General features: G+C 43.0%; 1 protein-coding gene across 2 annotated transcripts in view; it reads left to right on the top strand.

Moving 5' to 3' along the window:
• KNOP1 (lysine rich nucleolar protein 1) overlaps window positions 1–22,760 on the top strand; it is a 102,725-nt gene extending 79,965 nt beyond the window's left edge. Inside the window, exons 4-5 of one of the 2 annotated variants that reach the window (XM_086940787.1) lie at window positions 12,932–12,985; window positions 22,246–22,760. In XM_086940787.1, coding sequence (XP_086796913.1) covers window positions 12,932–12,985; window positions 22,246–22,557 — 366 coding nt within the window. In that variant the 3' untranslated portion in view covers window positions 22,558–22,760. The remainder of the gene's footprint in view (window positions 1–12,931; window positions 12,986–22,245) is intronic. The other variant, XM_086940788.1, reaches the window with a different exon arrangement.
• The last annotated feature ends 2,244 nt before the right edge of the window (window positions 22,761–25,004 follow it).

The following is a 25,004-nucleotide window of genomic DNA, read 5'->3' as shown; positions in this document are numbered from 1 at the left end:
CCTTATGCTGGGGATTTCATAACTTTGGCAAATGCTATGTCTGAATCTTAGAGCGAGAAGGCAAAAGACACACAGATGATGGACAAAATGCAGAGCAATTCAAACATTCACCACCAGTCAAGAGACCTGGGTTAAATCCATTGTACTTGTGCTCACCATGCCACCCCAGTTTAGACCCAGCCATATGCAAATCAGTCTTGACCCTATGCATCATGGGAACAGTCTAGCCCAAACTGCCAAGCCAGGTCCTCCCTGTACCGGAAACAAGCCTCCTGGGACCGGTTTCGGGGCATCACCGCTGATCAGCCAGGCTAGCTTGAATCCAGTGGCACGGTGAGCCCAGTACCCACGTCTGGGCATGCCCAGCGCACTTAGGGTGAGAAAGCAAAAGACACACAGAATCTTAGACCCCCCCCCCCCCCCCCCCCCCCCCCCCAACAGACAGTATCTCAACTGTATAACGTCACTAACCAGCATTGGCAAAACCAATAGGTCTCACACACGAGAGCTATTGGTTTTGACAATGTTTCATAGCCATGTTGTACAATGACGCAGCTGCTGTGCAACATGGCTAAAACATTTTTTTTAAGCATTATGACGCAACCATCAGCAGACCATCCCTGGCCTCCATCTCATTCCTGCACGTCCTTTTCGTCCCTGTTTTCCGTCGTTGTCGGTCATTTTATGTCTTAATCTTCCTTCTTCTTTTCCCCTTTTGTGTTTTTCTCTCTTTTGTTCTGGGCCTAAGTCTGATGAGGAATAATAAGTGCATGTGCCCAAAATTAAATGCTGGTGGGCCCCACCTGCAAACACCATCAAAATTAAGCACTGACTGGGTGATAGCACATCGTCAACAGACAGTGGGCGGAAGGAGTGGGGGCAAGCTGATGGACAACGGACAGTGAGCGGAAGGGGTGGGGGAACCATATGAAAAATGGAAGGCTGGTGGGGCTGGGCAAGCAGACGAACAACAGAGGATTGGTGGGGGGTCTCGGGCAAGCACAAGGACAACAGGGGACGGGTAGGAGGGGCTGGGGCATGCACACAGACAACAGAAGGTTGGGCAGAGTTTGGGACAAGCACACAGGAAACATAGGGTTGGGAGGATGCTGGGATAAGCACACAGAGATAATAGAGGGTGTAGGGCAGGAGAGCTGGGTCAAGCACACAGACAACAGAGTGGGATTTAGGGAAACAGCAGAAAAAACATACAGACTCTTGTACGGTGTTTAAGCAAAAAGAAAAAAGTAGAGCCTGAAAAATGAGCAGTTGCAGGACACAAGTAATGCGTCCATGCTCCAGGGGTGGGTCGAACACACAAAAAGGAAAGAAACCTATGAAAGCTGACAATTAAGAAGCAAGCAAATGAGAATTATAATGAAACCAACCAGTAGTAGGCAATGGGTGGCCTCTAAGCCTCCTGTAAGGTAAAAAAAGGTCTTGCAAGAGACACTGCATGCGTTGTCTTAGATAAGACCAAAACATTGTATTAAAACAAGCATTTGGAATGTAATATGTCCCACCTTTGAACCTTAGAAGTATTTAGCTATGCAGCATTTTATTGTGGGTACGGCAACATGTAATTTTTTACTGTGCACGAAGCAGTGAAAGGGTGAAGTACCACAGGTTATTACTAGGTTTCCCTTAGGACCTCTTTTGGCCACATAAGGTACTGCACCCTGTGAGGGATCATGCTCAGCGACAGAAACTGCATTTATAGAATAAAAGTGGCATGCCACGTTGCAGCAAAAGAAAGTAAATAATAAAAAAAATCCCATTTCATAAGATTCTGCAAAAATGCTGCGCAGCAACAAAAGAAAAAAGTGGCAGCCGTTGTGCATCCATTCCAAGCAGAGCGGCTGTCTGAAGTTAAAGGTGCTGTCTCCATAAGCAGGCAGCAGGGCAGGAAGAGTGTAGAATAGGCAGGGTTTTGTTCTGTGGAGGGAAGGAGGGCACCGAACCGGGAGATAAAGCACTGAGAGTAAAAGTATTTTTGAAGTTATTTATTTAAAAAATGGAGATGAGCGAGTTGCGCCGTGCAGAACAAAAGAAAGGCGCGGCTGCCATATTTCAAGATAAAGCGCAGCATGGCACGCTGCACTAAAAGAAATAAAATACATTAAAAATACAATTAGGGTTGGGGAAGTGCAGTCGGGAAATGGTAGCTTCGTGCATTCTCACCAGGTTATTAAGAAAGTAGTGCTCTGCATTTGTCAATGAAATAAGAGCACATGTAAGAGAGGCAGTCCTTTTGGGAAGTTACAAGAGTAGCAAAGGAGAGAATGAGGAGGGACTACTAAGCAAACTAACAAAAGGAAAAAAACATTTACTAAAGAAAGACACAAGAGCCAATTGAAAATATGGGTGGTCAATGGGCGGAGGTTAAAGCCCATATCCTAAACACAGCATGTCTCAAATGAGACACCGCAAGCGCTACTTAGGCGAGACCTAAAAAAGACCACTGGCTCACATCCAGCATTGGTTGGACCTAGGCCCATCCATCTTTTAGGCTGAAAAAGCATTGTAGCCTTGCGGAATGAAATTGACATTTACCTGATTTTCTTAGGGATTTACACAGGGAGGGTGGCTCTGTGAGCACAGACAAAATTTAGTGTGCCAGAGGTAATTTGGTGGAATCCTTGCAAGGCAGATTCAGCATTACATCCTTCCGTAATGGGTAAATTGATGCCAATTTATTATTAAAATTGGTCGCTGGTAAAGAATACACAGTAACAAAATTAGTCAGAGGGACTGTCAACCTAATAATGACATTTGTTCCTTAAAAGAAATGTACTGCATTTCGATGTTTCTTGTAGTATTTTTAAGTATTTATTTATTTATACTTTTGTTAAGCACAAGCCTGGAAGTTGAGGGTTTCACAGCTACACAGAGATCACTCACTAGTTCTAATTTAGCGTCACGTTCACACAAGATGGTATTCATGAAACATTTCTATTATTTACATGTGCACTGTACAAAAGTAAAATGCACTATAGGTCAAACTGAGGGAAATAGTCATGCGGTGAGTGCAGTAGAGCAGCAGCTATAAGATTAATGAGTATCCCCAAACCCTTTTAGTTACCTTGTATAAAATTTGGGCAACAACAGGACCCCCAAGATGGTTTTACCTCTAACAAGGAAGGGTTTAGGTCTGGCGTGACTGTGCAGATGTCTGTAACACATGTACATAGAATGGGCTTTGGCTACACCCAGAGACGTTTGACTCTCCCATCTAATGATTTTGACTAGCTGCTGTTTCATTCCACCTTCCAAGGAGTGCTGCCAGTGAAGTACCTGATGGACTATTTTACATCTGAAAAATATGCCCAATTGCATTGTTTCAGATTCAGTTCTTTACCTCCTGTACGCGTTCTGTACATCACACAATATGTTTGCTACCTTTTTCTAGTTTTGGCAAAGCCAGTAAGGCACATCTTGATCTGATTAGCATAATTTGTGCATGCAGTCCATCGAAGCAGCATTTGTGAATGCAGGTTTTTTATGTGTTAGCACACAAAAGTTAGACCTTTTGGGTGCATGGGGAGGGGGCAATGTTGGTATCTTCCAGATTCTCGAGGCACAATGGTGCGGTGTCTCTTCAGGCCAGTTGTCTACAGAAGAGTCTTTATGCTCAGTAGAGTAAAGATCCACTGACATGTTTCGTTTGTGCAGTGGGTGGAGCCAGAGTGCAGGCCTGCACGCACCAATGAACTATTTTATAAATGCTTCTGCCATCCGTGGAGAGCAGCGGGGTAAGAAATGGGGCTGATATGGTCAAAACCTGTAACTGCCTGGGACAATATGAGTGAAGGGGAACCTTGAGTGGAGGAAATGCAGTATGAGAATATCAGTCACGACAGCTATCAGTCCATGCGCAAGAATAGGCTGTTTAACGCGCCACTCACATATGCGTTGACCTTTTTTTTTTTTTTTTTTTTTTTTTTAATTTTTGAAGACCTTTATTGTGCATGTTGCAGAATAACAAATACGGGCCTACAACCATCCGGCCGGCCACAACACTTATGAGCACAGGTGTCAACATTACAGCCTTCCGACGGCATCAAGTGATACAACAACTATTAATAACAGTTACACTGGAAAGGGCATGCCGCCAGGAAGAAGGATCAGTGAGGTCAAATTTTTAAGTTTTAAATGAAATAAAGGCAATAAAGGATAGGTATAAAGGATATCCGAGTCCGTACATTAAGTCCACATGAGTAGGCAACAATAGAAATAATATCAATTACGTAGAGCTCTTCGTCAAAGCGACAGGACAATAGGAAAAACAAAGCGGACAGCAGAAGCCAAACTCGTGCCGCTCCCAGTGCCACCCACTCCCAACCATCCTCTATCACAGACCCAGAAAGGAAAACAGTATAAGAAAGCGCAGGAAAAGAAGAGAAAAGGCCCATAGAAACCAAATACAGAAATTAAAATCTACCCCCCCACCCTGCACCAACGCGGAGGCTACGGCCTACCCCCCCCGACAATGTGCCTGTCGCCCCATAAAGAACCCGAAATATAGTTCAAGCAAAGGAAGAAGAAAGAAAAAAGAAGAAAAGTAATAAAAACGTTACCATGAAATATAGAGAGTGAGAAAAGGCCATCCTAATCTACAACCCTCAAAAAACCCCACAAGTGAAGCGGGAGGAGGAGCCAACCGAGCCATTCCCAGTACCCCAGTCAGAAACACAGTCCCCATACAATTTACAGTCATTGAAAACCAGTTATTAGTACAAAAGCGCTAGGGAAAGACATTATAACTTGTGCGACTTAAACAAGAATGTACAACGTCCAATCCCGGTCCCACCCGCCCAGCAACCGACAATCCAAGGAGAACCTAGCCTCGACCCGACCTCAGACAGACCCAGAAAAGAAGCACATGAAGAAGGCCCGCCCCCACCAGGACAAAGAACCAACATGGCCGCACATCAAAGGAAAGTAACAGAAGGTCCCATAACACAAAATGGACACCACCAGTCAGATGTAACGATAGCGATCCAGAGCGCTGCTCCCCATGTCGCCCTACCTTGGGTAAAATAATCGAGGAAAGTCTCACCCCACATGTGATCCACGGGCAAGACAAATAGCAACAGCGCCAGCGGGCAGCCACCAACGAGGAGGGATATCACAAGAAGAAATCTTATACTTATCAAATTAGCGTTCCAGTCCGGATCCCCTCAACTGAACAGGTACAAGGTCCATAACCATCAATCATAACATTCGCTCCTGAACCACCAGCCCGCATAAACAGTCACCCCATACAAAAGAAACAGAACTAAGCAAGCACAACAATTGCGGCTTGAGATAGAGAGGAGGCCAACACGCAGAACAGGAATCACAATCTGAAATGGGTGACAATTGCGTATAATACGTGATCAATACAAGTGTGGCAGTCCAATGTCACAACCAGGCAATCAATCAGAACCAGCGAGGGAAGAGTCATCAGCCCTGTCCTGAACGTCGAAATCTCACCAGGCACAGCCGCTGCTGTGAGCGCACTTCAGACCGGACAAAGGAGCAAGATGGCCGCTCTCGACATAAGAGAAGCAGGGGAAGAAGAGGGGAGTGTCCCCGGGCTCCCACCAGTGCAGCGTCCAAAGTGACGGATTCTCCTTTTGTCCCAGGATGGCATACACTCCGATAATGTAGAAAGGACGATGACAGCAATTGTAAAGGCAAAGTCTCAGTTGTCGGAGTGGAGGGAGACTCTGTAACAGTAGCATCGTCAATTAGTAAACACTCAACACTGTAGCCAGGGATAGAGCAGCCCTCCGGATCCTCACGCTGCAACACTGTATCCACCCCGGGAGCAGTGAGGGGCAGCAGGGGATCAGCCAGCCGTAGTTATGAGACGTGGGGGTTTTTTAGACAAAAGGACTAGATGGGCGCGCTGCCTGGGTTGCTACGTTACAAAGTGTGTGAGATACAAGATAGTTGTTTATGTAGTGCGTAAAGAGCAGACGGATAAACACCCTTAACCGTCTAGGTAAGTCAAAAGACAAAACAATGATACATAGCTAGGCTCTCGCAACTACATTTATGTTCATAAAACAAGGTACAATGACCAAAAGTTCAAAAAGGAAACGCAGAAGCAGGTTCTTTGATGTGATTCTTCTTGTCTCTGCAAGATGTTTAATTTTCTCCAGACTTGGAAATGATACAAACGCCGACACGTGTTTCGTCGTGTGCGGTTGAGTCACACGACTCTTCAGGGCTAGTAATACAAAATAGTGTATGCATTTTACTGACCAAACATATTCAGCTAAATACTGCATATGGTGACACTTGTGCAACCAACATGCAGTTTGTGACGTGCGTGGATGTCGCACATGGTTGGTGAAACAATGGTGATAACACTTGCATGGTAGAGCAAGTGATTAATCAATTGTGCTAGCGTGTACGTAGTGAGTGAGAAGGAAATTAAAGAAGACCCATGTGTGGTCATGTGTCACTCGTACACAGTGGTCCTATATTATCGAGGGCATCTATAGTGATGGTGGGTGAAAAAAGTGAGATGTCAAAACATTCTATTTAATATATTGCGTCAAGAGGTGTATGTGTGGCCTCATGAAGTGGTGATGATACGGGTGCCTATATGTGATAAAGATCCAGAAGGCATACATCATGCATTATCTATTGTGCAATGGATAACAGCCATTACCTTCCACTCTAATTCCAAAGAATGGATGGAGTAAGTCTGGACCTCTGATTGCTCAAAATCAAACTAGAGTGCAAAGAGGAAAAGGAGGGAAAAGAAGAAGGGATTTTTAGGAAGGCTTCTGAAGGAGAGAATTGTATTTATAACTCTGTAGAGTTAGGGCAACGGTGGAAAAAACAACAAACTATCCCTTACCAATGGGTTTTCTATACGCTTGTATTACAGCAGGTGCTGTGTGGTACCGTATTCTGTAGTAGTTTATGGACAGTGACTTTCTTTTTCCTTTGGTAATTTTCATAAAACGAAATAGCACTATGCATGAGCAGAAAGGGGAAATGAGTGAGACACAAGTTAATATTACAAAGTGCTATTGGATTATTAAAAGCAGGTTTGCTAGTTCTTATGGGTTGGATTTACCGTTTGCCAAAATGCTCTACAGGAATAAAAATAAAATTTACTGACAGGAATGTGCAGGGTTACCTGTTTGTTGCTATGGTGTAAACAGAAAAGCCGGGAGGGGATTCTTGAATGGCGCCAAAAGAAGAAACGGGTACGTTTCTTTAGCGGTGGTGTTCTGTCAAGAAAAGCAGATTCTACGATGAGAAACGTTTTCTTGTGTGAACGCGTATATCGTAGCGCACCCAACGCTTAGAGTATAAGACGCCGGTGCGCGGTGTTTCAGTATGCGGTAAGGAAAACGAAACTTACCCGCTCTAGGCAATCCCTCCTCTTGCAGTTCCCGGCGGTCGTCTCTCGTGTACGGACACGTGACCCCGGGGGAGGAGGGATTATGAAGAGAAAGAGCGAAATAGAAAAAGTAATTCACTGAAAGTAAAAACGCCGCGCCATTTTGGAAAGGGAGAAACTTTTGGCGAAAAGGGTGGGCGTGTTGAGTCTATGTGTAAAAAAATGATAATCGTCCTATAATTTAATGGTCGCCAAAAGAAGGGAACTGGTGAAAAAGGAATGAATGCATGCTACTAGAATGCAAGTAATGAGTAAATTCCTACTAACTGCTCATTTTGATTAGATGCATGATGTTGTATAGTCAGCAACGTTAATGAGTCGCAAGGCGACCAAAAAACACTATTGTCATTTTTACTTCCGTGAGAGTAATCCTTAAAACGCAAATAGAAATTAAAGAGTAAATGTGACGTTAAAAACATGCAGGGCAAGGCCTGGGTGCGGCCGGATTGGTTTAGATGTATTGTGCATGTGTATTGGGAGTGCAAAGAATTGTAGATTGTGCGCCAAAGTGAAAGAAATAGTGAGACATCCTGTCCATCTATACTAGTACATAATTACAGTCCTTAAAATATTGCGTATACAGGACTATGGATATGCATATGAACAGTAAGTTAACGACATAGTAAAAGATGTCAGCGCCATCACTCCTAATACTCAAAATTACATAACATAGTTGAAAAAGAGACTTTTTTTGCCCATGTTAAACGGTACATTTTTTCAAGATTACTTTACATGTACAAGCATAGTAGTAGAATACATTTGGCCCCTAAAGAGTGGGAAAACCTTCACGTAGTCCTTTGTTAACCTCACTCTAGGGCTCCGGGTGTTTGTGCTGTATGTCATCCTGTGTGCACCAAGGATCCCCCCGGTACATTATTAGTCTCCAAGGAAATACTGGAGCTCAGAATCATAGTTAAGCCCGTGTTCTACGCTACGTAAGCGCATGATCCACGTGGCCTCCCTACGCCTGAGCGTCAGTTCGCGGTTGCCCCCCCTAATGTTGAGGGGAATTAGATCGATTCCAAAGACACGTACTTTGATGTCATCTTCATTGGGTTGACATTCTGCCACATGAAGGGCTACTGGGTATCTGGGGTCCCTCTTTTGTATAGCTCTCATGTGTTCAGCTACCCTCTCTTTGAGAGCTCTAATGGTGCTACCCACATATTTCTTGCCACATTGGCATTCAATGACGTACACTACAAACTTGCTGAGGCAAGTGATGTTGTGTTTAATCTGATAGACCATACCATCATGTCCTGTAAAGTTTTTTGTACCGTGTTTACCCCATATGCACATAGAGCAGAATCCACATCTATAGAAACCAATGCCACGTGTAGAAAGCCAGTTCTGAGCTGCGGCATTGTTGGGAACGGTAGGACTTAGTTTGTTCCTCAAAGTGAAACCTTTCTTGTAGGTGATAGATGGTCTCTCTGGGATGAATTCTCTCAGTGTGGGATCCTCTAGTAAGAGTTTCCAATGTTTGTTCAGACTCTTTTTTGTCTGTTGGTTTAGGGCATTATATTCAGCAATGAATCTGACGTGTTTGTCAGTGGATTTCATCTCAGTACGTGTCTTTAGACAATCAGGTCTAGTGGTAGCTCTAGTTTTCGACTCTGCTTTTTTAAGGCAAGTTTTGGTATAGCCCCTGGTCTGAAACCTTTTCTTCATGTTCGTAATGCAGTTGTCAAGTTCACAGGCTTCACTACAGTTGCGTTTGGCCCTAAGGAATTCTCCATAGGGAATTGATCGTATCTGATGTTCGGGATGAAAACTTGAAGCATGCAAAATAGAATTGCATGCAGTAGGTTTTCTGTAAAGTCTTGAGTGTAACTGCTCGTTTTTTACATAAAATTCTAAGTCTAAAAATTCTATGTGAGTCAGACTGTGTTTCATGGTGAAACTGATTTCCCAGGTGTTGGTGTTGAGAAAATCGAAAAAGGAATTGAGCTGTTCCTCTGTCCCGGACCACAGGAGAAAGCAGTCATCTATGTATCGACCCCAAAACACTATGGAGTCAGTGTATTGTGTTCCTTTGGTGCCCCATATGAGATCAGCCTCCAATGCTCCCATAAAGAGATTTGCAAAGGAGGGTGAAAACTTAGAGCCCATCGCTACTCCTTTCTTTTGTCTGTACCATTTGCGATCAAACATGAAGAAGTTGTTCTCCAATATGATCTTCATCATTTGAATCAACATGTTTGTGTGTGCCCATAGTGAAGCCGGTCTGTTAGAGAGAACCTTAGTGATGGCTTCAATTCCTAGATCTAAGTTGATGCTGGTGTAAAGGGACACCACGTCCATGGTGACCAGTATGGTGTCCTTCTGCCAATCTACGTCAGCCATGATATTTAGTATATGTTTTGAATCCTGTATGTACGAGGGAAGGTTTTTCACTAATGGTCCCAAGAATAGGTCTACGTATTCCGCGACCCTTTCAGTGGGACCACCAATCCCTGACACTATGGGTCTGCCAGGTGGGAATGGTTGGTCCTTGTGGATCTCGGGAAGGGTGTAGAGCCAAGGATGTGTTGGTCTGTGGACCTTGAGATATAGATATTCGTTGTCATCTAAAAGACCTGATTGTTTCCAATGTAACAGTTGTTCATTGATTAGCTTGGTAAGTGGACCTGTAGGGTTGTAGTTGAGTGACTCGTAGCAAGCGAGGTCGCTCAATTGGCCATGGATCTCGTTGTTGTAGTCAACTAAATCCATGACCACTACATTCCCCCCTTTGTCAGCCTCCCTGATAATGATGTTGGAGTTCTTACTGAGAGTGGAGAGGGCCGATCGTTCACCTCTAGTCAGATTGTCCTTGTATTTGAATTTGTTGTCTAGGTTTCTGGTGTTGGTTTTATCTAGATCTTCTAGAACACGTTTGTGAAAGCTGTCTATAGAGTTACAACCTGATAGTGTTGGTATCCATTTTGATTTACATTTCAGACCACTAGTAATATTGTAGTCTGTTTCTATATCCAGTTCTTCTAGTAACTGCTCCATTTCTAAAGGACTGTCTTCCCTGTCCGTCAAAGAAAGAAGCAGATGTGTTGCTTGTACATCTTTAATCGTTACAGGTACATCGTCAAATACAGTTGGAACAAGAGTCGGCTGTCTTTGTGACTGTTGTGATCCCACAAAATGTTTTTTAAGTTTCAAGTTACGTGTGAATTTGAATAAATCAATTTTAGTTTGACACAAATCACCTGTGGCATAGGGGTTAAAGTTAAGGCCTTTGCTTAGTAGGGAAATCATGTCAGGTGTCAAAGGTAATGAAGAAAGATTGATAACTTGGACAGTATCAGTAGGTGTAACTAATTTCTCCAGCCGTAGTTGTTCCACGCCAGAAGTAGCATTATCGATCTTCCACTCCAGTTCTCGGGCGTTCCCTAGCCATGCCGCCCTCAGATCCGTGAGGGCCATCAGGATGTCGCCATAAGTCAGGTCCCTTCGCAGTACTGGCCGAGCAGCGCTGCTCAGTGGCGCCCTCAGAACAGCCTCGAACTCTGGGACAGGCAGGGCGGCAGAAGTGGAAAACAGGGGAGCCACAATGTTTCCATTCCGATATGCAGGCGCCATTACCACCCGTCCAGACCACCCACAATGGAGTGAGGGGGGGGGGGGGGGCGACCACAGCACCAAGTGAGGCAGCAGATAGGGCCACTAAAGGTAGCTCGGCTCAGAGACTGGGGGCTGAGCGGAGCGAGAGCCTCCTCGCTCGCTGTGGGTGCGGGCGTTCACGGCGGTGAAGACGGTCAAAGATGGAGTCCGCTTCGGCTGCCCGTCCCTGAACAAAGGAAAGTGTCGCCTGCACAGCTCCAGTCCCTCAAATAAACGCTCAGCCGTCAATCAGGGTCGCATCAAATAATTAAGAGCATTCAGCCCAGTTCTGTAGTCAATACACTCCCAAAGAGATCGGCTCTGCCACAGCCAGTCTCACCGACCAAGTCCAGCGGCGACCGGCAGCGCACATCGGGGCAGGTCCCAGGGGCTGCGCCGGAGGTCGGCAAACGCCACGAGTTCCCAATAAATCCAGCCGGGAGAGACCTCAGGAGAACGCCATTAGTCACAGTGTGTCCATGGCCTCGGTGAAAGACGGTGCAGGCAAGAATAAACAGCAGGATTTTAGTCTGAAAGCAGGCGGGTTGCGGAGCCGGGAGCCCACACGTCCGTTCCGACCGCCATCTTGGCTCCTCCCCCTGCGTTGACCTTTAATAAACCAAGTTAACAACAATCTGTTTATATCCCATTTGGAAAATCCATTTCTCTCTAATATGAACCACCTTCAAATGGTATCAGTATGCTAGACCATTTACCCAAAATCAGAGGAAACTGACCCCACCAATCCTGGTATAGTGAGATGGACAAGTGGATGAATGAATACCTGTCTTTTCCTGGGGCTCCTGATATAGGAAGCTTGGGGTTACCACAAAAAAATGTCAGGGTCTGAGAGAAATGGGAAATATATAGGGGAGGGGCCAAATTAATACCCACAATTCTGTTAGCGAAAAATGGCTCTCTACTCGAATATACTGATATTTTTCAGATGTGTTAAGTACGGGTCTGGTAGAGGAATGATTGTAGGCACTGACTATTATAGTTGTATTTTCCCATCATACGGGTAAGTATGTGCTGCTGCATCGTGTACTGCGAGTGTCTATCTGTTCTATTGTTTTATGTACTAACAAACAGAAAGTCCAGTAAAGAGTTGAAACAAAGAAAAGTATGCTGTACCGTTTCTAGAAATGTTGTTTCAGAGATTCGTACTGTTTTTCACGTTGGAACAACGTTTCAGTGCCCTGGCGGTCGAATGTTTTACCAAACCTGTTTCTGCTAAAACAAAGGGGTAAATACTAGGCCTTCAACTGTTTACCAAAGCACATCTCTGAAGGAAAAAGTTTGGCAATTGTACAGAAAATTCAAGCATTTCCCCGGTATCGAAAGAGATCTAATACCATAAACAATTACCAATAATAAAGGCTACACGGGCAAAAGCAAGTTTGTTTAAAAGCCATAGTAAGTTTTGTTTAACTCCAATTTTGTCTAAATATATAACATATATGTATAATTTTTTACATTTGTGTTTAGTCTGCAATAAACTCAATGCAGATCTGAACATATATATTATTTATTGTAAAAGCTAAGATACATTTTTGTACAATATATCTATCAGAAAATTCATTCAAATAATATCAAGTGAATAAAAAAAACTATAGAACCACGTTATTTAAGTAACATATGAACATCAACAGTATTTAAACGAATATATTTACAATATTTGTATTGATTAAGATATTTGCAATTATAAAGAGCCTCTCACGTGGTATATTTTCATAACCAACACAGTGGTGCCATCAGCTCGGAAACCAAGATATTTTAAAATGGCTTGTGATGACTTGAGAAATGTGTTTCGGCTTATATTAAATTAAACACGGTTGCTTGTAAGAGTTAGCATGAAGTAGATTTGTAATATGGTTTGTGACTGTATGTTTTAGACCAGTGCTTTCATGTGTTGTTTCCATCTAGATCCGAAGACAGGCTTTACAAGATGAAGTGGACAGAGAATCTGGCAAAATAAAGGTTGTATTCATAAATGTGAAATTCATATTAAACAGTACTGTTTCTGATCCATGTGCCTTGTTAGAACCATCCACCTGTCATCTGCAGCCCTGTCACGTGCACCATTCGGCAGACCCGCCTCCTTCCTGATTGCACATTTGAGGTCATGCTGCGGAATAATTGAGTTGATTCTCTGGGGGCAAAGGGAATGGCCCATAATTCCGCCCACCACAAATGGGATCAGAATGAATTTTAATTCCCTGTCATTAGATATGAGAAATGCAATTAGACATTTGGTTCATTTGAGAGGGGGGGACTTGCCGCAGGTGTTCGAGCACCCTGCATATTTATACTCTCAAAATGAGCTCTCCTCCCGTTCCATAGAGTTCATATGTCGGAGGCCAGACTACGCGTCACTGATGCTAAAACAGCTCCATTGACCAGCGGTCCAAGAACAGTTTCTAGTGAATACGACTGTCATGTGCAAAGCAACTTATGCGGGGAGTATCCATTGATTAGCATCTCAAATTTTGGCACGGTTTAGCAGGCTGAGTTGAGTTTCAGGCAGAGACAATGCAAGTCAGATGCCAGCATGTCAGGGTGTCAGCCTTTAAACTGTCATGAAATAGCACAGCATTGACGCTGAGCTGAAGGCATATCTCGAAGAGACTTATGATTGCTTCCTCCCGAAGTTACCCGTGTGCATTTGATCCATGACACCCATTGCTTCCTCCTGCTGGAGTTTGTACACCATGGGCATTGGTCTGAGGCCATCAGTGACTTTTATTTTCAGCTGAATACTAAATGATGTCCTTACTCTGATGAAATTGGTGGAGAAGACGTAAGCGTGATCTAAGGAAGTTCTTCACACGAAGGGTGGGATCCACCTTTTATAAGTAAAACAATACTTGATTCAAAAAAGCAGAGACAAACACATGATTTTCCTTCTGATGTTGCTACAGGAAAACTGGTTGAACACATATGGCTGGCAGTCCTCATCATCCGCACTCAGTATCTTTTTTATCAATGTTCTGTTGCAGTCCTTCTTCTCCCATACTTGCTGTGATCTGCTTATTGAATGTCCTCTGTTTTTTCTGGTCCTGTCAGAAGCCCCATACCATGTGAACATTAAAACCTGTGTCCCAAAGTGCAATGTGGGTCTCAGGGTGCCTGTTATTGTGGGTACAGCCAACTCACATGACTGATTTTGAGTAGTAAGCTGCAATACTCGGAGCCCAACACTAGATGGCGGAGCGTGATTGGACACAGCATGTGAATCTATAGCATGATCAATTCCCATGAGATAGAGAATTACCTCCTTCAAAAGAAGATGCTGTAAACTATAAAAGAGGTAATAATTTGGCCTGGACTAGCCAAGTATACACAATTATTCCAAAGTTAAACCCAGTGTTAAATATACAAATTGAATAATTACTTACATGGCATTTAAAGAACCACTTTCATGTATAGCAGCAAATCTGATTAGTTGGGTATTTCCTTGATGAAACCAAACCATGCCTCAGAAAAGCTGCATTTTAATCTGTTAGCACCCAGGCTCATAGAAAGAGGATAGCACAGGTTGTCTTGTTCTCTAGCATGGGTAAGCGATCTGGTTATGCTCATCAGGGGCGCACTATGAACACATGTTAAATATCTGTGCAGCAGACATTTCCAGTCCAGTTGGTGACCAATAGGTTGCATTCAGCTGCCTCACTGTCCTTATGCTCTCGACTGCCCTCACTAGCCTAGACACCAGGGACATCCTCAAGCCTAACTGAGGCTTTTTGTCACTTACTTATGTGGAAGGGTGTCACATAGGGAGCAAAGGCCACTGCTCGCCCTGGAGCGGTCACTTAAATATGGGTTGTCCGCGTTACTTTGAATGCAGACAGATCGATGCTTGGAAACGCACAGAGGTTCCAGCTCCTCTCTTGAACACACCACCTCGATCTAGCCACAGGAGAATTGTGTCCTTCCCAAGGTACCATCATCTCAGTAATCACTTTTCGTCTCATTTCTTCTATAGTATTATTCTCTTGAATGGGTACTAGCATTGCTTTGAGATTTACGATTTTATGTGGTAGCTGCATCTAAATTGCTATCTAAAGAACTGAACGCCAAAACATTTGAAGAGCCTTGTGTTTCCACAGTAAGAAAGACCAAGGGCACACCACTATTGCCCACTTTTTATTAGGCATTGTGAAAAGAGAATGCAGGCTTGTGCATGTCCAGTGTGTGCACATTTGTGTGTGGCTAAGGTATGCAGAGATGAGCGTTACTGATGTTTAGGGTGATGGTGGAATGCTAAGCCTTTGCATAGGGAAGAGAGTATTTGAAGTGAGAGTCAGAAGAGCACTGGAAACCTCATCCTGGGCTGTGAAAGAACATGTGCAGCGCTCTATAAAACTTCAGAAGAAACAATGGAATCCTGTTTGTTTGGTTGGTGACTTATTCTTTTGACTTGAACATTCAAGATACCATATTTAGTCACACCACCCTCATTATTCTGCCAACTGGGACTTACCTGTGCACTGCTTTAGCATATCCAACTTGAGGAACTAGGGCAGACAGCTGTTTATTGTGGTTCACTGAGTTTCCTTTGGGCACCAGGGAAATGTCTGACCTGCATCCCCTCAGGCCCTGTTAACGTTTTAGTGATTTTTTACATGTTGGGTAAACCTATTTGTTTTCGCAGCCTGTGCCCTCGCACAACCATATTACGCTTCCTAATGGCATCGTTCAGGTGCAGGGTGTTGGATGCTGTCAAGTGCAGTCACCATGTGATGCTGTTCTTGTTCATGGTACCACAGTTCTTTAGATTGAGCATCCTGCCTCTGTCGCGTGGAGCCTCCGCGATCCCCCGGGTTCCCTTTTCTGCTCAGAGACCTAGTTTGAACAAATAGTCTGTATAATTTATCCCCTTTCAGATTACCTCTTAAAGATGAAAAAGACAAATTGATTGCCTTGTCTGAAGATATATTGGCAATGTGAACATATTGAGATCATGCATGCAGAAGGACAGTGAAGGACAAGCCCCTTCAATCTATTTTCAAGTCTAAATGTTCCTAAAATCTGTGTAGTTTTTTCTTAACAGTTTTAGGGCCACATGCATCAATGTAAGGTTTTGCGATTCCTTATTTGCGAAAATTAGGGAATCGCAAATAAGGAATCGCAAAACGGGATGCATCAATTTATTCGCATAATTTTTGCGATTTGGTAAAAATCGCAATTTTTACTGAATCGCAAATATTATGCGAATTCTAATTTGCGATTTCACAATTCCCATTGATTCCTCTAGGAATCAATGGAAAAGCACTGACATTTTGCGAATTTCAATTAGCGATTCGCAAAATGTTAATGCATTCCATGGGTGAAGGGGGGGTCCAAAGGACCCCACCCCTGAAATGTATTTTAAAGGGCATGTGTCACACACACATGTCCTAAGGACATGTGTGTCTGTAACATGACAGTGTTTAAAATGCTAATTTGAGCATTTTAATAGTTCTTCGCAAATTACCAAGAGGTTCACCCTTGTGGTAATTTGCACCCCCTAATTGCGAATTCGCAATTTTAAAAGCAATCATGCATTGCTTTTAAGGAATCGCAAATTTGCGATTCCTTAAAAGCAAACGCATTTTTGGAATTCGCTAAAAATAGCGATTTTCCCAAAAATGTTTGATGCATCCCAAAAACCTGTTTAGGAATCGCAAACGGCCGAATTTACTGATACGCACCGTTTGCACTACCTAAATAGGTTGATGCATGTGCCCCTTAGTGTTTTGCTTCCCTGTATCTGACATCTTGATTCGTGTCCATCAATCTACAATACAGTCTGGTTCCGGCGTTGTTCTCAACAATAGCGCTTTGGTCTTAGCAGATGTAATCACTGTCTTTAAGAGGGGGTGGGTCTTTAGCAGCACCCCTTTATTAACATCTAAAATTATCTCAATGATTGGCTCTTTGAAGTGTAAGTAGATGAGTAACCTTATGAGGCATGTGTGCCTGCTTATTGCCAACATCAAAGAACCTAGGAGAACTCTAAAAGGGCGAGGAAACAAAATTAAAATAAATTGAAGCTTCTCAGATTTTGAAGAAGAAGTTATTTAATCATCTGTTAAATAAGGCAGAAATGATGTTCGCTTGCAATTCAAAATAAATTACTTGGCGATATCAGCATTTTTGTGATAGAGAAGACAGGGGAACAATAACTTTAGTTATCCAGCTGCGTAAAGCGAGCCAAAGAAGATTACTGTAATACTGCTTGCAAAGTAATTGCTAAATTGACTTAAAACCGAGGATTTAATGAGCTGTAATTACATCAACATTTGGACCACTTTCAAAGAGACAACCTGTTAGAGACCCTGAATATTCGTTCATAGCTAGATGTGTTATTTATTACATCTCAGACATTTAACAAACTTGCCCCAGAGTCTGGCCTAAAAATGGATTTTCATGGAGCGTGCACGAATTGTAATTAATTAGTTACTTTCATTGAGTTTTCTCATTACATTTTCATAAACAAATGTATGTACAACATACCATACCGGTGAAAATATCTTTCCGTCTATAGATTTCCAACAATTTTTTGTATCTGCCATTAACCATACGGTGCCCTGCTTTCATTGGCCAATAGTTTTATCTTAATACTAAAGTAGGTAACAAAGTCTACCTCATTCGTGTTAGCCCTATACCGGAGAAATATTTGGGACAGCCTATCAATCCTTTCAACTGAAATGCTTAACAGCAAATGCAGAGGCAGAACGCTTAGTGTCTTAAGTCCATCCTCAATGGGACGCAGCATTCAAGTAATGCTGGCGGAGTTTGCCCTCTCCCTCTCGTGGCCAGACACAAACTGCTATGACCTATGTTGATTTGCCTGCCCTGTCCAGTCCATCCAGCTGTACCAATGGGGTATATAATCTGAAAACTTCCCATTTTATCTTCTTTTGTACTTAGCCGTCTAAACGACCCCTTTTGATAGTTCGTGTAGAAGTGTCATAATAGTGTCCATAAATGGACGTTTTATAAACCTATACCTAAAGCCATTATATTTAAAAATGGACACACTCTCTTAGCTTGAAGCCTAGGGTTGTTTCATGAGTGGAAAGGCCCCAGAGGGTCTCTTTCAACTAATGAGATCAGACAAGAGGGCTGGGACTGCGTGTGCTTGCTGGAGGGACGCAAGCGCAGTTTTCAGTGTGGTCGTGTGTATCTCTGGTTGTAACTGCAGTGCATACACAGCAATAAGGTTTTTGCTCAAGCTCTTTCTGTTATAATTCAAACGCCATAGATGCTTTAGCCTGAGTTGCATCATTTTTGTGGTAGCTAAATCTCTCCTTTTATCCAAGAGGAACCTAAGGAACTTAATCCCAGCACATTTGAAGGGTTATAATTCTAGAGGTTCATAGTAAAGAAGCATTCAGCTAGATTCAGCATATTCAACAGGGTCTCTTTATTATTATGGACACCCCGCTAGGAATAGCAGATCCTCCAAGTCCACTCTGCTGTTTCTCAAACAGTTGCTACTACAGCATTCAGTCTTATATCATACCTGTTAGAATGAGCTGGTCTGGAATGGTAAACACACAGGTTTACAAGATGTAATCGTCGCTTCCTTTTCAGATAGAGAGAACCACAGACCTCCAACTTAACACAAGGGGCCCATTAACCACATTTGACCTCCACTGGGACTACAAGGCATGACAGTAACCCTTCTCCGATCCTGATTTATCCTTTTAACCCCACACTCAACCTAGAGGAATGAGCATAGAGCAACACTTTACAAAAGAGCATCTTACAACCCGTTGTTTAGCAAAGCAGGAAGTGTGTATTACAAAGACCAGTGCTGGAGCAATTTATAGGCCACATTGTGCATGCACAAACTGACAGGGAGTTTTTCAGCCCACGTTTCACGCTTCTCCCAAAGTATTTTACAAAATGTAACATGAACTCTCACTCGACCAACTCCATGCCATCATACAGGTTTTCATACAGCCACAGGGGGGAGAGTGTTTATTTACATCCATTCGTTAATCTCTTAATTCAAAAGTTTATCTTGCATAACAAAACACAAAGAAGGTGTCATTACTGGCCTCTGGCCTGCAGAGTATTTTGTGGTACTAAAAAAAAATAGGTTCTGTCTAAGGACGACAACAGCGCAGGACAACTAAAAAGCCTAGAAATGTATGGCACACTTGCATAGATGATCAAAATGGGACATACCAATGAGTACTACAAAATCAAACTATGCCTAAACGTTGCATGACAGTGACATTAACCCGTTTACTGCAGCCCCGATTTTCCCGCAGTGCAGCACTTCCGCAAAACGGGCGGGGCCGCGTCGGCCATTGGCCGACGGCAGCACTGGGGAGGTAGTGCTGCCGTCGGCCAATGGCCGACGGCAGCAAGGAAGGGGTTAAAGCACAACCAACCATACTATGCAACACATCAATCATCGGTCAGCCCCACTACTCAACCTTGTACCCGGCCAAAACAAAGAAGTGTGACTTCCACACCAGAGAACGCACAGACATGTGCACCATAGTCCTGCACGCAATACAATGTAGTACACACAGTGGGTTTAAAGCTGCAGAAACCCAGTTCAATGTATAGATATTTTTAAGTTTCTCCTCCTTGAAGTAGAGATGTTATGTTTTTTCTTCACCTGACATTTATTCAAGAGTCCTATGCATTCCTACCTGCCTCCTCATCAACAAAGGCATCTTATCATTCAGTGTCCTTTTTATGCAACAGATTGAATGACTAGCAGTAGGGTAAAGCTCAATGGCGAGAAAACAGAGGTTCTAGTAGTAAGCAATAACAGTCCTGGGTGGCTGGAGCTCAAGCAGCGAAAAGCTTGGGAGTCTGGATTGATGACAAGCTTACAATGGAGACTCAAGTAAGGAAACTGGCAGGCTCATGCTTTGGCATTATACGATCCGTAAGGAAATTCTTGAAGATGTTACCTGCTCCCACTAGAAGATTAGTGATGCAGAGTCTAGTAAATTCTCACTTCGATTATGGCAACTCGCTGTACCTTGGGAGCTCGAAATACGGTATCAAAGGCTCCAAGTGGTACAAAATGCCGCTGCAAAAATCCTTCAAAAAGCTCCGAACCATCAGTTAGCCACTCCAGCTATGGTTGCCTTGCATTGGCTGCCAGTTCAGAATATAATTCAGTTTAAAGCTCCCTGCAGTGCCTAACGGGGAAACAGGCCTACCCATTATTCGCTCTGCGCTCATTCCTTATGCATCAGGAAGGGCCCGCCGCTCTAGCAACTAAGGACCCATGGTGGTGCCCAAGATCAAAAGAGCAAAAAGTGGAGGCCGTTCCTTTGCATTTCTTACTCTTAAACTCTGGAATGCTCTTCACGCTTTCCTTAGAAATCAGCCAGAGAAGCTTGCTTTAGGGAAATGCTGAAGCCCCACCTATTCTAAACTGGTTAAGGAAATGCTCTGATTGAGTGGAAGAGTTGTGGAGAAGTGTGGCTCAGTGGTTAGAGGCGGCAGACCCGGAAGCTGGGATCGACCGTGGACCAGGGTTCGATTCCCCGCCTCAGCGGGTCTCGGCTCAAAATTCCACGGCCTCGACAATTCTCGCTCCGGTGCCTACTCGACTCACGGGGTCTCACTCTGCAACTCTGGGCAATAGCTTGCTTAATCTCCACTACGGCCCCTCGCGGCGTGATGCCTGGCTTTCACCCTGTGGACACCCTGCCGGGGCTTCTCACAGGGGAATGCCAGGACGGGTTCCCTAAGCAAGCGCCAGGATGCCCTTTGGGTGACAGGTTGCGCTATATAAGTACACCTACATTTACATTTACATTTATATTTGTGTGCCATCTAGCGCTGGGAGGCCCATTGGGGTAGCTATGCGCAATACAGATACAACTGAATTTAATTGAATGCTCAGAAAAAGGATTTGGCCTAGAGAGGCAAATCCTATTAGGAAGCCTCCGAAATCATGAAATGGAGCCCTATGGTGTATGAGGAAAAGGACTTAGTAAAGGAAGGGGTCGCTTTAAAATGTGTTTCAGAATCCCTGCCTCATGTTTGTGAAGTCACCAAGACTACCGAAAGCACTAAGATGCCATAACAGTGACAGATTGTGCAAAAAACAAATGCCAGTAACTTAACGTATTAGGGAATCACTCAAAAACCACAAGACTGAAAATTTGATATTGATGCTGGAGGCTATGTTACACTTCCTTCACTTTGTCTTTCCTCTACAGTATTAATTTCAAACATTAACAATGATTAAAAAGCATTGGCAAAATCAATAGGTTTGACCTTGGCTGGGTGCCATTTAAAAAATAAAAATTCCAAGCACATGCAAGAGAAGTCAAAAGGTAACCAGTAAACATTAAACCATCTAAAGGCAGCATGCATAGTTGTAAAAAAAATATAAATGAAAAGCAAACCAGTGCAGCAGGTGGCCACAAAATGAGGCACAACATATTTGGAAACCAGAAGATACATTTGGTAAGGATTTCATTCAGCCTTCTTAGACAGCTTAGCCAGTCAAGTAATTTAAAATGAATATGAACCATTTGGTTTGTGATTCTTTTTTCGGTATGTTTGGATATAAGTACCAATCACAATGACATCTGCTGTTGCTGCACGCCTTTGCTGTTAGATCCACTGGTTCACCTCCAACGAGTTGGGAGAATGTCAAGTTGGTACGGTCTGAAAGGTTCTCATTGGCTACTGAACCTGCAGGTGCATATAAATGGTATTCTTCTCATTTTCCTTGCATTCTAGAAAAACTTGTCGGAGTCTAGGCAGTTTTCGGTTCATCCTAGTTGATTAATTTACCAACCTGTCTATAAACCGGTGGGATCAGAACGTTTTTTTCTTTTAATTGTCTTTGGGTGGGATGGGAGGGGGATTCGATGCAAGATGCCTTTGCTGTCTAAGACCTACTTATAGATTTGACAGTTTGGCATGCGGGCGGAGGCCCAACTGTTCACATGGTCTAAGGAGAGAAGCATGTGTCACCTACTAACATGGTAGTTGGCTGGGGTGCCAGAGGCTCCAGTGTATTCTCATGACTGATTTGCTGTGTCATAGTTTTTGTTGATATTATCCAGAGCCTTCCTCCGACATACCATAGCACAACACCCACAATGACATTGCTCGCCAGTAGTTAATGTGTTGGATAAGGCCGTGCACATTTGTTTAATTGCAGGATATTTGATCTTCTCCCGTTCTTGGCCAATATTCCTCTATTGCTGTTGAGTTTGTGCATTAGGTCTTTCTAATTATATCCCTTTTTCCAACAGAGTGTGAACGTTGGCCAGTGGCAGACAGCTACTTTTGACAATCCAGAACAGAAGATGAAATTCTTGAGACTTATGGGTGGCTTCAAGAAGTCTAGCCCGTTGACACCTCTCTCGTCGGCAGTAACAGAAAAACCAATCATGGCTCTCAGCCGGACTGGAGAGGAGACTTTGAAACAGAACCTGCTTTCCGAGTTTGAGAAGGCAATAGATCTGAAGCAAAACCGTGGAATAGGCCTTGGATTCCAGCCGACTACTAAGAAAACATTTTCCATAGATAAAAATAAGTCCACTTCTATAAAGTTTGATTATTAAACATGAAATGGGATTATTGTTTTTAATGATTTACACACCAACAAATTTCTACTTTTTTAAATTAAGTTCTAAACGTATCAAATGTTCATTTACCTGTGCTACAAAGTATGTAGAGAGACCGCTTTGAGTTCTGAAAGTTAGAAACTTGAGTGCGAATTCAAAATGACACCTTATGAAAATTAAAGGGAAGTAATTTGTATGTTGGCAATGCTTTTTGTGGTCATTTGTCTCCTATAGTTCCTTCTTTTTTTTTATTTCATTCAGTTCCTTCCCTGATGATAATATTATATTTGAGTTTAGCTTGATGTTACTTTATGTCAAAGGGCTGTATAACTACAGTAGTTGTAGACATTATTTAAGATAATTACTAATGCTCATACTGCATTATCAAAATAAATTGCAGGTTGGCATTAGGTCATCATTTTGTGGCCATTGGTTCTATGAAAAGGTCCTGAAATTCACACATAGTCATTTTTTTCTGTACTTCCGGTTCAAATGAGACCACCGTTGACTAATCGGGTTTGTTCGTAGTATTGCTGATTGCTATTTCATCACCTTGTGCTAGCCTTTAATAATTTGTATGCATATAATTTTGAAACTGAGACTGCACCTTCCTATCACGTAGTAGTGATCACGGTTCACGAAAACACTGAGCTATGGTATAGGCTCTAATAAATTGACATTCTGGTATCTGCAAGGGAATTCTCCATTCAGATACTCCTTCCTTACAGATATCGCACTGCTATTTCATTTAATTTGGAAGTGCATATTAAAATATTGTTATATATGATTTACACCATTTTAATTTTACAATATGGAGCGGGCATAATGATATGCTTTATTTTGTTTTTTAGTTTCATGTTGCAGTGGGGTGTTTTTCCTTTGTTCCTCATGTTTTTACACAATTTTTTCCGACTTGATTTCTTTTTTAATGTTCTCATCTTAACGACTATGTAAGTAAGAATGGGACTCCAGTCTCGTACTTACAAGCCCGCTACATTGGGGTGCAAGACTGCAGGGTGTCTTTTATTATATTTCACTGGTATCTTGTCACTTCTTTGTGGGTAGTGACCTGGTGAGTGGATATAGCTGGGCCCACTCATACGCATGGGGTAGGCTCTGCGTTATACCATGAACACAGTGAAATCCAGTACAATTAGGCCAAGTCTGGCAGACTTGCACAATTATTCTCTCGGATGGCTGGTGGAGCCCCAGTCTGAAGAGGGAACGTAGAATATGTCCGTGTGAAAGAGTGCCTCATTTCAATATTAGACCCAGATATACATTTGAGGATTAATATTTCCCTGAATGTAGGTGATCTAGTCTTGCTTGAATATGAATTTGCCTTGAAAAAAACAAAAGACAAGAGGCATTTGGCAAAATAGATACTGTTGGTTTAATTAAACACTTCAGCCGGGAGCACAGTTACAGAAACGGGTCTGAGTACTATCTCAAAGTGCAATTAGCCTGAACAAATTTTTATACATTTCTTTGGGTATCATAAAGTACTTCAGACAATCCTTTTTTGGTAAAGGAATGCGGGCCTTGTCTTTGGAGTCATAAATAAGGTCCCTGATAACAAATGCAGGTGGGCCTTGACCTTGCGTGGACACAATGGGGGCCAGTGGGTAACATGTCTGGCAGTGTCCGGATTGGCTGTGTGTTCCTACCTACAAGTGGCATCTGACTTTGTCGTATTTTGGGAAAGCACACACCCCTCTTGCCATATGTGCTTTATTGGAGCCAATCTCCCTGGACCTTTGTGATGTTGCTGCGCTTATCTGGGGTATTGTGCGTTTGTCTACTGGCTATGTGCTATCCCACCTACAACCTGTCAATCAGTAACCTCAAACCTAGGTCGTAGAGCCTGCCAGACCACTTATTTCTGAGCCGGGGTTGATGGTGTGTTCATGTCAGGCAAATTTGATAATAGTGATGCAATTTTTCTTGTATATGCGAGTGGATCATTAACATCTGCATTAGTTTTATCAATATTAACACTAGTTTGTACACTAGTGCTACCAACATGCTAGCCATTACAAGGCAAGGAATGATCAGTAGATCACACAACCGGAGTTAGCGAGATACAAATCCTAGGTCACTGTTTCACACACAAGCATAATGCTTTTGTTGAAAAAGTACATCTGAAAGAAGCCAAGATGGAGACATTAAATGGCTGATCTACTCCATACTATCTGATGTTTAGATGAGATGCTCATTCCCCAGTTGGCCTGTGTTTTGGAACCAGTCCTGATTGCAATTGTCCACAGGTGTCTATAAAATATTCAGAAACTAAAACATCAACTGGATCAAGCTTATCAAGTTGCCGATGACAAGAGTACTAGTGCAGATAATTATTATTATAGTCGGAATTGTAATGTGCATGGCTGCCCCAGCGATGTGGCGTCCCAGCGCCACCAAATACATTGAGAGTAAGCATGGAGGAA

This window comes from Lissotriton vulgaris, chromosome 10 (genome assembly GCF_964263255.1).
Source record: "Lissotriton vulgaris chromosome 10, aLisVul1.2, whole genome shotgun sequence".
NCBI lineage: Eukaryota > Metazoa > Chordata > Amphibia > Caudata > Salamandridae > Lissotriton > Lissotriton vulgaris.
Note: the sequence above shows the minus strand (reverse complement) of the source record. Positions and strands in the feature narration are given on the sequence as shown.